We start from the raw sequence: 13,782 nt of genomic DNA on the forward strand, positions 1-13,782 counted from the left end.
TCCCGATAGCGCTATTGGCATCGCGTTGTCTCGGTGTCCGATCCATTTGGAGCAGTGCAACAACCCACCCACCCCCATGTGAGAGAACGGCCCATGGTAGCAGATATCACAGAGCTGCCTTTAACATGAAATCCCTTCAAGTGACCTCTGGTCCACACAGAACGAAACCCACAAGAGGATACAGTATCACACACTATAACCTCTGGGTGGATCCACACGCGTGCAGAAGCAGCACTTTCCCACCCACTGCTACAGACAGTAATGACGGTCAAACCGATATTTTTCATTCTAGGAGCTAGAATTGAGTAAAATTACGTGCAGAACCAAACTTGAATGTAATATTTTTTTTGTGTGCAGTCATTGGCGACCGGGCTGAGACCAACAACTCCCTGCATTTGAGAACAGTTTCCTGAGAAGTGGGTGGAACCCGGACTTAAACAGAGATCTCCGTAATGGTCAGCTCAGCGTTCAGATTTAATTTGGTGTTTAGTTTCAGACAACCTTTGAGCCCGCGCCGCCACTCAACTGTGGAATGGCATCGCGATGTAATGAGGGTGCAGGAGAGTGGGGGGGGGGGTGTAGTTGGAATGTTTCTTTATTTCGCAAGCATCATCCACATTTCCACCAAGAGGCTGGAACCGAGAAAGGTCCTGCGCTGGCAACACCAGGAGAACGAAGTCACACCACCACAACCAACTCTCAAACCGAAAAAACAACGCACACAATCATGGCATTCACACCATCACAACACTGAGACCACCAACTACACTCACACCAACACAACAGCTACGCCATCAGAGCACTCGCACCACCAATACCGCTCGCACCAGCAGGGTGCTCAAACTTGCCACAAACGTTTGCAATCCCCGCCCTCTACAACCTGCACTGTTTGCTGGGCAGCTTCACGTGTAGCAGGGGTCGCGTGCAGACCAACACCGTGCAAAAACCACCATAGCCACGCGCGGGTCTTTTAAGCCTGATCCAAGGCAATCTGGCTACACCCGCTGGGCTTGTGTACAAGTGCGAGTGATTTATAGTGGTGACGTCACCACCACTTAGTGCCGAAAGGCAGTTGTGATTTATAATAGGAAATCTTATCATTTCGTATGGCTGATGTTGATGTCGTGCAAGAGCTGGAATTTTACACCGAGGTGGTGGAGTCAGATAATTGCATCCAGAGGAGCAGCGTGGTGAACCGTGACTGTGATGACTATGTGAATCGGCATCGAGTCGTTACACACCCCATGGTCCTGTGCTGGGTGGTGACCACAGTTGCCGCACACTGCTCAGAGTTTTTAACTTTCCATTTATGCATCATCATCAGGTATAGCCACCTCTGCCATGGCTTGTGCAGTGGATGTGGCTCAAAGTTGTGACCCATGAGCACATCGGCAGTGCACCGAGTCGACTGGAGACGCCGGTACGCCAAGTCGTGGCAGCGGTTGGCGATGAGAGATCACGGGGCCAGCAGCCGCCGACACCACGGGCTGACTTGGCACGAGTCACATGACTTGTGACATCACAATACCAGTGCTTTACGATAGCACTCACTACACACACCACGCCGCTCGCACCACCACTACCAAGGTTCACATGCAAACAAGCACTCGCAAAACATTCCAAGATTCCCCACACACGCCCTTCACAAGCAACTTCACTTTCCTTACCGGGGGATAAATACCCTTCCGCACCCCGGTCCCTCCTTCCCCGAGCGAGGGCGGGGCCCGACTCCCCAGCCAGGACCCCGCCACTAGCCAATTCATTACCGCTAACGAGCATGGTGACAAAACCTGAGGCCGATAGAAAAATAACACTAGTACAAAACACAGCAGTCTTGGGAAAACCGCATCGTCGCACCTCGACACAGCTCCGGTCCACCCCCTCTTCCATCCCGCGCCCAGCAGAGGCAGAAGTCCGACTTTAGTGGTGCCCTCTCTTAGTCTGGCTGTCTGGGCAAGCTGTCAATCATTAAAAAAAACACACGTGGAGCATTCACATTGCCCCGCTCTTGAAACTTGGGGCCGCGTCAAATAGCAGCAGCAGCGGTAGCCGCAGCAGGAGGAGGAGAAAGCAAAGGAGGAGGAGATGGAGGAGTGGAACCTGGATGCTTCTGCAGACCCCACACCATTGCTGCAGAAGCTCTTTGACACAAACAGAAAAATCTCCCTTCACTTCGCCTGCTCAAGGTTCCCTGGAAGCCGCCTTTCCTTGCGGCGCATCATGCCCGTGGTAGTGCCCCGGGCCAAGCTGCTGCTGCCGCCACGGTAATTTCGTTGCGTGGCGTGCATGCCACCGCCCGCCGTTGTCATGGGCCGAGTGCCGGCCAACGTAGCGAGGGCTAGGGCCGCAACCTGGAGTGGGGAGACACGCGGACACAAGAGTCGCAGGGATGGCACGGTAAAAGACCAGCGGGCGTACTGGCGATGATCAACAGTGACCATGTTTCCATTAGCGCCGAGACAACTCGGCGCTAATGGAATAAATATCACAATCGCCAGTACGAAGTGAGGCCGATTACTTGGGCTGCTTTAACAATGGCAGCCACCCCACGTTGCCTGCCAAAGGTGGGAAACCCACTCAATCCAGCATCCCGCGCAGAAACACGCGTGTGCCAAGGGTGGCGTTGCACTTCCCCTGGCACAAGCGCCGTGGTGACATCACTGCCACTTGGTGGCGAATGGCGCTTGTGGTTGTTGTCTGGGGTGGCGGGTTGGGCCGGGCAGGGAGGGAAAGCGAAGAGGAGGGCGGTGCGGAGGAAGTGACTGCTGCACGCACCTCTTACAACTGCTCTCTCCTCCATCTTCGTCCGGAAGCTGCAGAGGAGGAGAATCCAACTTCCGCTTGATGCTCCTGCTCTCCGCGTCACTCGCGTTGTCCCTTCACAAGCAGAGAGGAATGTGGCAACATTAGTCGAGTCGCCCTCACGAACGTCTCTGGGGTAGTGAAGAGAAATGGGAGGTGAGGGCAGGGAGGTGAAGATGGGAAGGTGAGGATGAAGAGGTGAGGGACAAGGAGGTTATAAGAAACCTCACCTTTGCCGCTCGTCATCCTCCCTTGGGGCCACCCTCTCCACCGCACCATGTGACCACCACGTGACCCCGGCATTGTCGGCTTCACCCGTGGCACCACCGGCCTCGCCGTCGCTGCCCCGCACAGCCACGGTTGCCAGCGCCTGCTCTCCCAACCGTTCTCCCTCCGCTCCCTCAGCTCCACACTCCTTTCAGCAAGTAAAATTATGAGAATTACATTTGGTATTTGTGCCATTCTTAAAGCGCGAGGCTATCACGACGGAAGGTTCCTCATTTGAGTAATTTGAGAGTGAAGATTTCCAATTTGGAAAATTTGGGGCACGACACCGGCACACATCTCCTTCCACATTTCAAATAATGTGATGGGATCTCTATCGTCCGCCGTGTGGCACACAGTGCGCTGCAGCATTCATGGTTAATACACCCCCGGTATTAACCAGGGCAGCCGAGAGGCTCGATCCGCGATCCTCTGCAAGATGCGGCAATCGCGTGCCCGCTCAGCCGATGCGACCTGCAACCGTCCAGGTGGGGAGAATGACACCGCATTCCCAGTGAACGAAGCAAATGCAACACGTGAGGGCGTGGCAGCACGCATGTTCATCGTTGCAACACGCGTGTTCAAGCAAACGAGTAGCAGCGTCCGGGTAAATGGGGAGAAAACACGCAGTGAGCGGGGTGAAGGGTCGTGTTTTGCCAATCCTACTTTTCCAAGAAAATTACAAAGAGATTCGGCACCTTAGGCAGAACCGCCGCTGCTGATGGCAGGGCAGCGCGCGCGCCCTCCAGGATGGCCAGATAGGAGAAGCGGAGCTGCTCGGGCGTCTGGATGAGCCCCATGCGTGCATGCCGCATCTGCAGCAGCACCTGGCGCACATCCGGGGGGACGAGACCCTCGCGCGTGCGCTCCACCTGTGGGAGAGACGCGCCGACGCGCCCCGGCTTCCGGTGAAAAAAAGATGACATTTCGCCCATGGACATACATCGACGAATCATTTCACTCGCTCATTACGTAACACGAATTTAACGCTGCCTCGCCGCTCGCTTTATCGTTCGCTCGCCGAACGAGGCCGGGCCGAGACGCGAGCGAAGCCGCGCGTGTCACGGTGGAGCCGGCGCCGGCCCGTCTCGCGTCGTACCAGCGCCAGGCACGTGTCCACCAGGCAGAACGTCCCCGAGCGGCCGATCCCAGCGCTGCAGTGCACGACCAGCGGCCCGAGCTCCGGCGACAGCGACGCCGAGGCCCTGACCCGGAAGAGGAAGTCGAGGAAGTGCGTGGGGGATTCTGGGACTCCAAAGTCGGGCCACATGGTGTAGTGGAAGTGCAGAACCTTCCGAGTCTCTCCGGCCTGCATGGGGAAAGCCGTGACGTGGGCATTGACTCGCGCGCCAGCAACGGTGGGGGTGGCGCCGCCGTGGCCGACCAGGAGCGCGCTCGGCGCTTATTGCGGAGGTTCGCGGTTCGGGACCCGTGGCCGCCCCGGTTAATACTGTGAGTGCAGTTACCATAAATACTACACGCCATCTACTTAACAGTGAACATTAAAGACCCTGCAATGTTATGCACCATAGCGTAGGCCGCGTGTGCCAGCGTCACAATGAGTACCACTTGACCATATTTGCAACTACGACTTGCAACTGTGGTTTAATTGTGAATTTGCAAGTGTAATTTATCCTCTCTGTAGAAATTTTTACTGTTTCTGTAATTGTTTTCACGTATTATTCTCTTGTTCAAGTTCACGTGTGATTTTTTAAATGTATCCCTCAATGTAACGTCTGTAAATTTTACATACACGTTCATACATGCACGCACACAAAGATCCCCTGTATAGCCTTAACAGACTGTTGTGGCAAGTGCTGTTAGCGAGCACCTGTGAAGGTCAGAATGGCGTACGAGCAGGTACTCATTTGAGGCGAAGGGAGGCCCAGGACCAGTTGAGATAATCGGCACTGATGTTGGCCGTGAGCGAGAATCAAACTCGGGTGGCCAGGTTCGTGGTGCAGCGCGTTAATCGCTACACTACCGCTCCCCAGACACACACACGAGCGAACACATGCACGCACCGGCAGGAAGTGTAGCTGGAGCTCGCGGACGGTGAAGAAGGGCGTGCGCTCCTCGCCCAGTAGCGTGACCGAGGAGTCGCGGAAGCTCTTGGGTGCGTCCCTCCGCTTGGGCCAGTATTGCTCACACTTTTTCTGAGCACACAATGTGCAAGGAGTGGTGGGGCACAGACGGCCACGATTAACTACAGCCATAGTGAGCAATGGCCTATCCACTGCCGGACGTAGGCCTTCCCACACCGCGGCCATACATTGGTTGATTTTAAGCCGATTACTTGGCTGAAACTTATAATATAATCAACGAAATTGCGTTGTGGCCGATTACTCAGGCCACTTTAACCCCCTCCCTTCCACTCGCACCCCAGAAGCCCCGCGCACCACCTCCCATCCAGTGGCATGCGTGGGAACAAAATTGAGCCGCTCGTATGCATGTCGCTCGTGTTTATTTGATAAGTTGAGAGATCGAACCAATGATCGGAAGAGTAATTGATTACTCCAACAATCTGGAGTGTAGCCCGGCTGTATGATCAACGGTCCACTCTGCCCAGTAGTTCGGTGGATCGAACTACTGGGCATCGGTGGATCGAACTACTGGGATCAAGGATAATTACAGCCACGTTGCCACACGAGATTACAGTCACAAATACATTGCGCCTGCAATTAATTATAAATGACACGATCACAAACTGGAACTGGCCCCAAGTTGTATTCAGTGTTGCGCGGCCTCTAATGGTCACAGGGGCTAGGGGAACTCATGACATCGAACGGACAAGGAGTTTAAAAACAATTTATTCTTGACAAAATCGAGCCGCTCATATGCGTATCGAGAGCTGGAGATGGTATGGCAGCCAAAGGAGGGAGCACGGCTCTGAGATGACAACCAGCGCCAAGACGGAGCGCCGAGACCACACTGAGTTCATGCGCCACAGCGAGATGAATTGTGGTGTCGCAGGCGACGGCGTGGGAAGGCCTTTGTCCAGCAGTGGAAAGACCGTGGCTCACTACAATGAGGATGACGACGAGCAGTAAATGGGCGCGGGTCTCACCACGTTATTCTCTACCGTGCGGTTCAGCATCACGATGGCGCGAGACTTCTGCTCCCACACCATCTGCCAGAAGTGTCCGCACGTGTTGGGCAGCGGGGCCTGCGGGCACAGGGCAGGGGACGGGGTGGGAGGGAAAGGTGGCGCATCCCACGAACGAGTGCAGCTGGCAGACCTGGTAGTACCCCGTAGCCCAGGAGGCAGCGTTGCCAACCCAGCGAGTTTGTCGCCAGGCCGAGCAAAACGTCCGGGTTTCCCCGAGTGACAGCGTTGCCACGAACGTGACGGAGATGCGGGAGCGATTCGAGGTGTGTGTGAAGCATCCTGTATCTAGCGGTTTGGGAAGCGGTGGCCTGGTGGTTCTCTTGCTGCGCTATGAACCCGGCGACCCGAGTTCGATTCCCGCTCACGGCCAACATCGGTGACAAATATCTGAACTGGTCCCCTAGCTCGAATCAGCCTTATATGAGTACTTGGTGTAGCGTGTATAAAAAAATTAGCACTGGGGTGATGCTTGCCACCCACCCACTTTGGCCACCTACCCCCTTAGATGCTTTGCTAGCAGCACTTGTCCCAAGTCTGGTGAAGGCTATCCAGGGGGATCTTTGTCTAGCGGTAATATTCTTGACGACTTGGTAGCGTCTATCCGTCGACCCCCAGTGACTTCTTGGGGTTAAATTTCGATTTAAAGCTTTCGTGACTGCAAGGATTCATCTTCTTTGGTTCTTTCGGTAAAGTCACGTAGAATGAGAATAAAATAATAAAATAAAACAATAAAATTCTCACGACGTTTCGGCCCGGGCTTTAAGGGGTGGGCACCACCACCGCCGGGTGGTTCACCCAGTGGCGACCCCAGGTGGGATTGACCTGACCTAGTGGTCACCTGCGCCAGGATGTAGCTGCGTTGAGCTTGTGGCACCTGCACCAGGCTGGCATTGATGTAGTCGCCATCTCCCCTCTGCAGCCGCACACGGCTGTGGTCAACTGGGAAGGGGGGGGGGGGGTGGAGGTCACAGTTGTAATAAGGTAATGCATGTGTGCTGTGTGTCGTGTGTGCGAGCACATGTACATACACACACCGATGACAGATTGCCCATGTAGCCTACACAGGATGTCGGGGCAAGTGGTATCCATGAGAACCTATGAAGGCCTGCACGGTACATGAAGGGGTGGGTGGGAGGTTACAGGACAGATCCAGGTGTTATGCATTGACTGAGATGATGTTTGACGGATGCGGCACCTGTGCCACAACACACCCCACTAACAATAACGTCAACTTGTAACGCACCGCACAATATTTGCTCACTCTCGAACAGTGAAAAGGACTCAGAGGCGCGTGGAGCAACCACAGAGAAGCAGCAAGGCAGGAGTCACGATGTGAGCCGGCGCACTAATATGAACATGTTTTCAGCGAGTTAAGGAGTGTTTGCATGTAGGAGGAAACCGTAGTACATGGAAAAAACCCACGCATGCGTGGGGCAACAACACACCGTCCCATACAGATGGAACAGGTGAGGACCTGGGATACAGGCAGCCACATACAAGGGGGCTACCGAGGCCTGGCTTGTAGCGCCGTGCGAGCGGCGACGCCCCGCGCGTCCACTCACAGGGGCTGACGTCGCGATAGCGGTTGCGCCGGCTGTTCTCGGGCCGCTTGGCGGCCTTGTAGGGGTAGACGGCCGACTCCTGGCGCAGCTCCTGCCGATAGCACGGGGCGGAGGGGCGCGGTGAATGAGAGCGGAGGCGGTGGTGTGAGGAGCATGGAAGGGCAAGGGTAATCGCGGTTTGAAACAAGGCATCGAATAAACTCCCCATCAAACTGGGACGACGACTTCTTTGTACGATGATTCTCAAGTCTCACCGCGATGATTCTCAAGTCTCACGATGAGGATTCTTCAGTCTCACCCACGATCGTTCACGTGTCCATCAGTTGGAATCTCTGCCTGTCCAATCAGTTGGCTTATCGCGGCCGAGCGTCGCCCTCCCTCGCTACTAGCTCAGTGCGACGATGGCACAAACCCATGCCAATGCAAATGCCACCGCGGCGCTACTACTACTATAACCGCGCAGCCGTTTCATGGGAGCATTTCTGTGAAACGGTTGAGCGCAGGATTCCTGGAACCCGGGTGTCTTGGCACTCCGCGGCTGGGAGGCTCATGACGGAGGGGAACACAAATAACAATTCCTTTATACAAGAGGGGGCGAGGCCCTGCTGGGACCAGGAGCCTCCCTTTCAGAGGAAGTGCTGCGTCGGGACACATACCTTGCAATTTCGTCAAACAAGCTGGTTCTAGCATGACGAAGAATAACACTTCACGTGATGCTTCACAATGCCGGTGATTATTACAGATATCCACGTTCTTGTTCGCTACAAGCTACACCACAGAGTTAACTATTGTCATAGTGAGGAGGGTACTAATTCCATCCATCGCAATTCAGGATTGCGATTCAATTAAACAATCAGTTTATTGTTAACACCGCAGTCATTAATAAGTATAATCTTTATTCTATAAAGCGCCTTTCATATCGAAATATCTCAAAGCAATTTACATAAAAAACGACCCGTGACTCACATCAATTCTCGGGCTCAAGAATCCATGCGAGTCGTGATGAGACCGTGAAAGAGTGTTACAGCCTCTACTCGCCGCACACAAAACCTCGTGCAAATAACATTCTTATCGTTATTATAATCACATCATTGGTGGACCATGTAAAACAAAACGTTTTGGCTCTTTACACTTTTCCGGGAAATCGATAATTTTCCTCAATCGAGACGACTCAGACACTATCCCCGGGGACACAGCAAAGTCGGTATCTGTTGTTCGTTGTGAGATAACAATTTCACCCCGACCGCGACGTAAGCTCCAACCACAGCCAACGAGAATGCATGGGGGGAGACTTAGTCCCTCACTTACCAACTCAAACAAAAAGCATACACGTAAATCCTCAAGGAGGGGGAGTAGCGGTAAAGGGGGAGACCTGAATGGCAAAGGAGGGGGAACTTCATCCAGCAGTGGAGAAAGGGTTGTGCAATGAAAAAAAATTGTGCTGATGGAAGAGATGACCAAAATGATGTCCACCTAATGCTTTTTGTCCAGCCTTGTCGCACCCGGCCCTGGAATGTCACAATCCGTCCCACTCACACCACCACCCCCGTTGGCTGCCGTTCCGTCACCGGTCTCATCTGTCAGCCATCATCCCTTCCATATGCGATGCATCCTGGCTGAGCCCACTTTTCTCAACGGCCGAGATGGTGGTGTCTCTAACTTGCACGTCTTCTCCATTCCAAGTTTCCCCCACGGTGAAATTCCCAGCGTGCATCCTCTCCACGTTTCACTGTGAAGCTCAGCTCTCTCGTGGCCTTTGCCATAGCCTGCGTTTCAAGTCCACGTTTTGGCAGCCCGAATGCCCCGATTGAGAACATGCATCTATAGGAGTGTTGGTATGTCACTTTTCATTCATGCATCGTCGTCGTAATCATCAGCCATGCTCTATCTACTACTGCATGACGTCCTCTCCAAGCCGCCGCCACCTCTCACAATCCAGCGATGTAACAATCAACTTAACAACCTGTACGTGAATGATTTTGTCGCTGTTTTTTATTCTTGTGTGATTAGTTTATGGCCTTTTTACACCTTCTTTGTTCGTTGTGTAATATTCCAAAAGGACCCTATACTCGTTCTCTGCAATGTTGATGTTTTTATTCCTGCTACTGTGCTCACCCACCACAGATCTACCTTGTAAAATAGCAGATAAACTGGCTATACAGGATCATCCCTGAAGAAAAAAATCAAATAAACTAAAAACTGAAAGTCCTGATGACGTCACGGGATCGCTACCGTCTCCATGTCAATGCACCCACAGTAGTAACCAAAGCAGCCGTTGGAATAGAACCGTGATCCTCTGCAAGATGTGGCAATTGCGCGACCGCTCGGCCCGTGGGACTCGCAACTGGCCACGTCAGGAGAATGACACCGCAATCCGAGGGGAGGAAGAAGTGTGCAACGTGCGAGCCAGTGGCAAGTTGCAGCACGAGTGTTCAACGTTGCAGCATGCGTGTTCATACGAATAAGGAGTGGCGTCCGGGTAAACGGGGAGAGCATGCAGACTAAGTGGGGGTCAAGGGTCGCACGGTTGGCTAATCCGATTTTTCCAAGAATCTCACAGAAAAATTCCTGGCGATGATGATACCGGGATTCGACCACAAACGTCTGCCTGTCACGCACGCAACCACCTCATCCATTGAGACAACAGCCACACAACAAAAACCACGCACAACCGCCTGCCTGTCACACGCACACACACGCAAACCGACGAAACAAGCGCCCACACACACCAACCACAGTCATCATTAACCCCAACTAAGACGGTGGTCTGGGAAAGTGTTAAGTGAGTACCAATGCTGTCTCATCCTTGTGCTCGGTCAATCGATTCGCAAGCAGGCGATTCGATGAGTGTCTCGAGCCTTAATTACAACCGATATTAAATCTATGCGTCGGTTCACTGAACCTTCAGCTGATTTCCCTGTGTAACTATGGTAGATTCTTACATTGAACAGTGAAGTGAATAACATCTAACTTTATTTTTAAAAAGTAGAAAAATAAGAATAGGTTTTATCCTTTCCGGCATTAAATCAGGTGTCAAGATGTTCAGACACCAAATAGGTACCTTTTGCAAGGCGTAGTCTGCATTAACCCACACACATACTCGTGGCAAAACATGCATGTTTGACACCTTGAACAAGGTATCTATTTGGTATGTTAACATCTTAACACCTGTTTTATTGTCAGGAAGGATAAAACCCTATTCTTATTTTTCATAATTTTGGATCCTGGCAAAAAATGTCCTATAGATGTAACTTTATTATGTCTGTGTTTGTTAAACTTCAACGCACGAATTGGTGAGCAATTACGGGGAATGTGAGACCGGGCAGCCCCTCCCCCCCCTCGCGTCAACTTCCTCTCCTTCGACTCTCGGTGTCTCCACACAAATGTAGCTCGACTTGAAATCACCCCAAAGAGCAAAAACAAAACTCGGCACACCCGTCACTACTAACACTGTGACGTGGCCTTAAAATTTGCCAGTATATACCGGGCGACGTTTCGGGCAAACGGGCCTTCGCAGCAGCACACAGAGAGGCCACACAGGTAGAAGAGTGTTTTTTGACACTATGTAGTCAACTACGGTAGGAGTCTGGGCTTCTTCAGTGGAGGAGGAACAGAAACAACTCCACGAATTATCTCCTGAAGCCCTCTCGTCGTGGCTGGCAGACTTCCTGAACATATTGCCATCATGCGCAAGATAGAATTGACAGAATGTGTTAAGTTTGTGTTAATTTGTACTCGTGCACCACTGTCCACACAAGACCCGCAACATCAGTAGATCATTAGGCAAATGTAAAGTGTGAGAGTGACCAAATGTAACTAAATTCGCCAACCTACCTACGTTTAGCACGTGACAATGCCACCGTAGTGCACACATGTAACGAGTGATAGTGAACAAATGTAACGAGTGATAGTGAACAAATGTAACGAGTTACATGTAACGAGTGATAGTGAACAAATGTAACGAGTTACATGCAACGAGTGATAGTGAACAAATGTAACGAGTTACATGTAACGAGTGATAGTGAACAAATGTAACGAGTTACATGTAACGAGTGATAGTGAACAAATGTAACGAGTTACATGTAACGAGTGATAGTGAACAAATGTAACGAGTTACATGTAACGGGTGATAGTGAACAAATATAACGCGTTACATGTAAAGAGTGATAGTGAACAAATGTAACGAGTTACATGTAACGAGTGATAGTGAACAAATGTAACGAGTTACATGTAACGAGTGCTAGTGAGGAAATGTAACGCGTTACATGTAACGTGTGATAGTGAACAAATGTAACGAGTTACATGTAACGAGTGATAGTGAACAAATGTAACGCGTTACATGTAACGAGGGCGTGCAGTGATGAGGCGGCTCAGGGATTCCTGAGTGGCCGGGGAATCGAGGTCCCAGATGAGGCACTACGTATTCCCGATTCCCAGCCCCCCTGGTTCCCTCTGCTCCCCAAAAGTTATCATCGGGTCCCCTTCAGTGCCCCTCAGGGTTGAGTCCCCTCAGGGCTGGGACCCCTTCAGTGCCCCTCAGTGTTGGGTCCCCTCAGTGTTGGGTCCCCTCAGGGCTGGGTCCCCTGAGGGCTGGGTCCCCTCAGGGTTGGGTCCCCTCAGGGCTGGGTCCCGTCAGGGCTGAGCCCCCTCAGGATTGGGTCCCCTCAGGGCTGAGTCCCCTGAGGGCTGGGTCCCCTCAGGGCTGGGTCCCCTCAGGGCTGGGTCCCCTCAGGGCTGAGTCCCCTCAGGGATGGGTCCCCTCAGGGCTGGGTCCCCTGAGGGCTGGGTCCCCTCAGGGTTGGGTCCCCTCAGGGCTGGGTCCCCTCAGGGTTGAGTCCCCTCAGGGTTGGGTCCCCTCAGGGCTAGGTCCCCTCAGGGTTGAGTCCCCTCAGGATTGGGTCCCCTCAGGATTGGGTCCCCCCAGGGTTGGGTCCCCTCAGGGTTGGGTCCCCTCAGGATTGGGTCCCCTCAGGGCTGGGTCCCCTCAGGATTGAGTCCCCTCAGGATTGGGTCCCCTCAGGGCTCGGTCCCCTCAGGATTGGGTCCCCTCAGGATTGGGTCCCCCCAGGGTTGGGTCCCCTGAGGGCTCCTTTGGACCCCTAGATAGATGGTTGCATCTTTATCCCTCTCCCGACCCCTCAGGGTCTTAACCGGTCACTTTTAGCGATCCCAGGTTTCCTCGTGGTCCCCTGTCCACTCTGTGTACACTCCGTACCTGGTCCCCTGTATATCATCCCCAGGTTCCCTTTTAGGTACCCCAGGTCCCTATTGGACCTCGATACCCTTTGGAGACCACACGGCAGACGGCCCCCTCAAGTCTCCTCTCAGTCAACTCTGAGTATCTCTGATTCATCTCAGAATTCGGACCCTTCCAGGTCCCCATGAGGCATCCCAGCTCCCTCCAGGTTCCCTTTAAGTCCCCTCTGGGTCCCCATCGGTACCTGGTAGACCCGGCTCCACTCTCCCTTCGCGTCGATCTCGCGGAATTCCTGCTCCATGGCGCAGGGAGACCCCGCCGGGCGGAAAGTCGACCTCGCGGAGCCCCAACTCCGCGGCTGCGGGGTCCCAGAGTCCCCATTGTGTCCCCCGTGGGGGGCTCCGTGGGGGGCTCCGCGGGGGTCCGGGTCCGGGTCCCGCACGGGGACGCGCGGCGCCGCCACCGCTTCCATAGCCGGCCTCAGCCCCCGCCGGGCCGTACTGCGCATGCGCGAGAGGGGGGGGGGATGGGGGGCGGGCTGGGCACCCCCCACACTCATCCCCCCCCAGCCCCGCCCCTTTCGTTCCGGGAATTGAGAGTAACTTAGTACTGAAGTCACCATGAGTGAGTGTGTGTGAGGGGTTAGGGGGTGAGTGTGTGAGGGAATGAGTGAGTGTGTGTGAGGGGTTAGGGGTGAGTGTGTGAGGGAATGAGTGAGTGTGTGTGAGGGGTAGGGGTGAGTGTGTGAGGGAATGAGTGAGTGTGTGTGAGGGGTTAGGGGTGAGTGTGAGGGAATGAGTGAGTGTGTGTGAGGGGTTAGGGGGTGAGTGTGTGAGGGAATGAGTGAG

At 53.5% G+C, this 13,782-nt stretch overlaps 1 protein-coding gene across 1 annotated transcript; it reads right to left on the reverse strand.

The window, feature by feature from the left end:
• Window positions 1-577: 577 nt before the first annotated feature.
• On the reverse strand, window positions 578-13,457 carry PTPN2 (protein tyrosine phosphatase non-receptor type 2). The gene is made up of 10 exons (XM_032974623.2): window positions 13,179-13,457; window positions 7,738-7,828; window positions 7,014-7,114; window positions 6,134-6,232; window positions 5,091-5,222; window positions 4,166-4,375; window positions 3,765-3,938; window positions 3,033-3,217; window positions 2,776-2,877; window positions 578-2,351 (listed from the first exon to the last, which is right to left on the reverse strand). Exons 1-10 carry the CDS (start codon window positions 13,440-13,442, stop codon window positions 2,339-2,341), a joined length of 1,371 nt encoding a protein of 456 aa, XP_032830514.2. The 5' UTR covers window positions 13,443-13,457; the 3' UTR covers window positions 578-2,338.
• Between the last annotated feature and the right edge of the window lie 325 nt (window positions 13,458-13,782).

Source organism: Petromyzon marinus, chromosome 54 (assembly GCF_048934315.1).
Source record: "Petromyzon marinus isolate PM22_M1 ecotype Great Lakes invasive population chromosome 54, UKy_Petmar_22M1.pri1.0, whole genome shotgun sequence".
NCBI classification, from domain to species: Eukaryota; Metazoa; Chordata; class Hyperoartia; order Petromyzontiformes; family Petromyzontidae; genus Petromyzon; species Petromyzon marinus.

Excerpts from the sequence above, each read along its gene's own strand:
- PTPN2 (XM_032974623.2), bottom strand. The coding sequence starts at position 13,442 with ATGCGCAGTACGGCCCGGCGGGGGCTGAGGCCGGCTATGGAAGCGGTG. Across the intron at positions 7,829-13,178 it reads AGTGGAGCCGGGTCTACCAG|GAGCTGCGCCAGGAGTCGGC; the intron begins GTACCGATGGGG and ends TGCTATCGGCAG. Across the intron at positions 4,376-5,090 it reads TCCAGCTACACTTCCTGCCG|GCCGGAGAGACTCGGAAGGT; the intron begins GTGCGTGCATGT and ends TTCCCCATGCAG.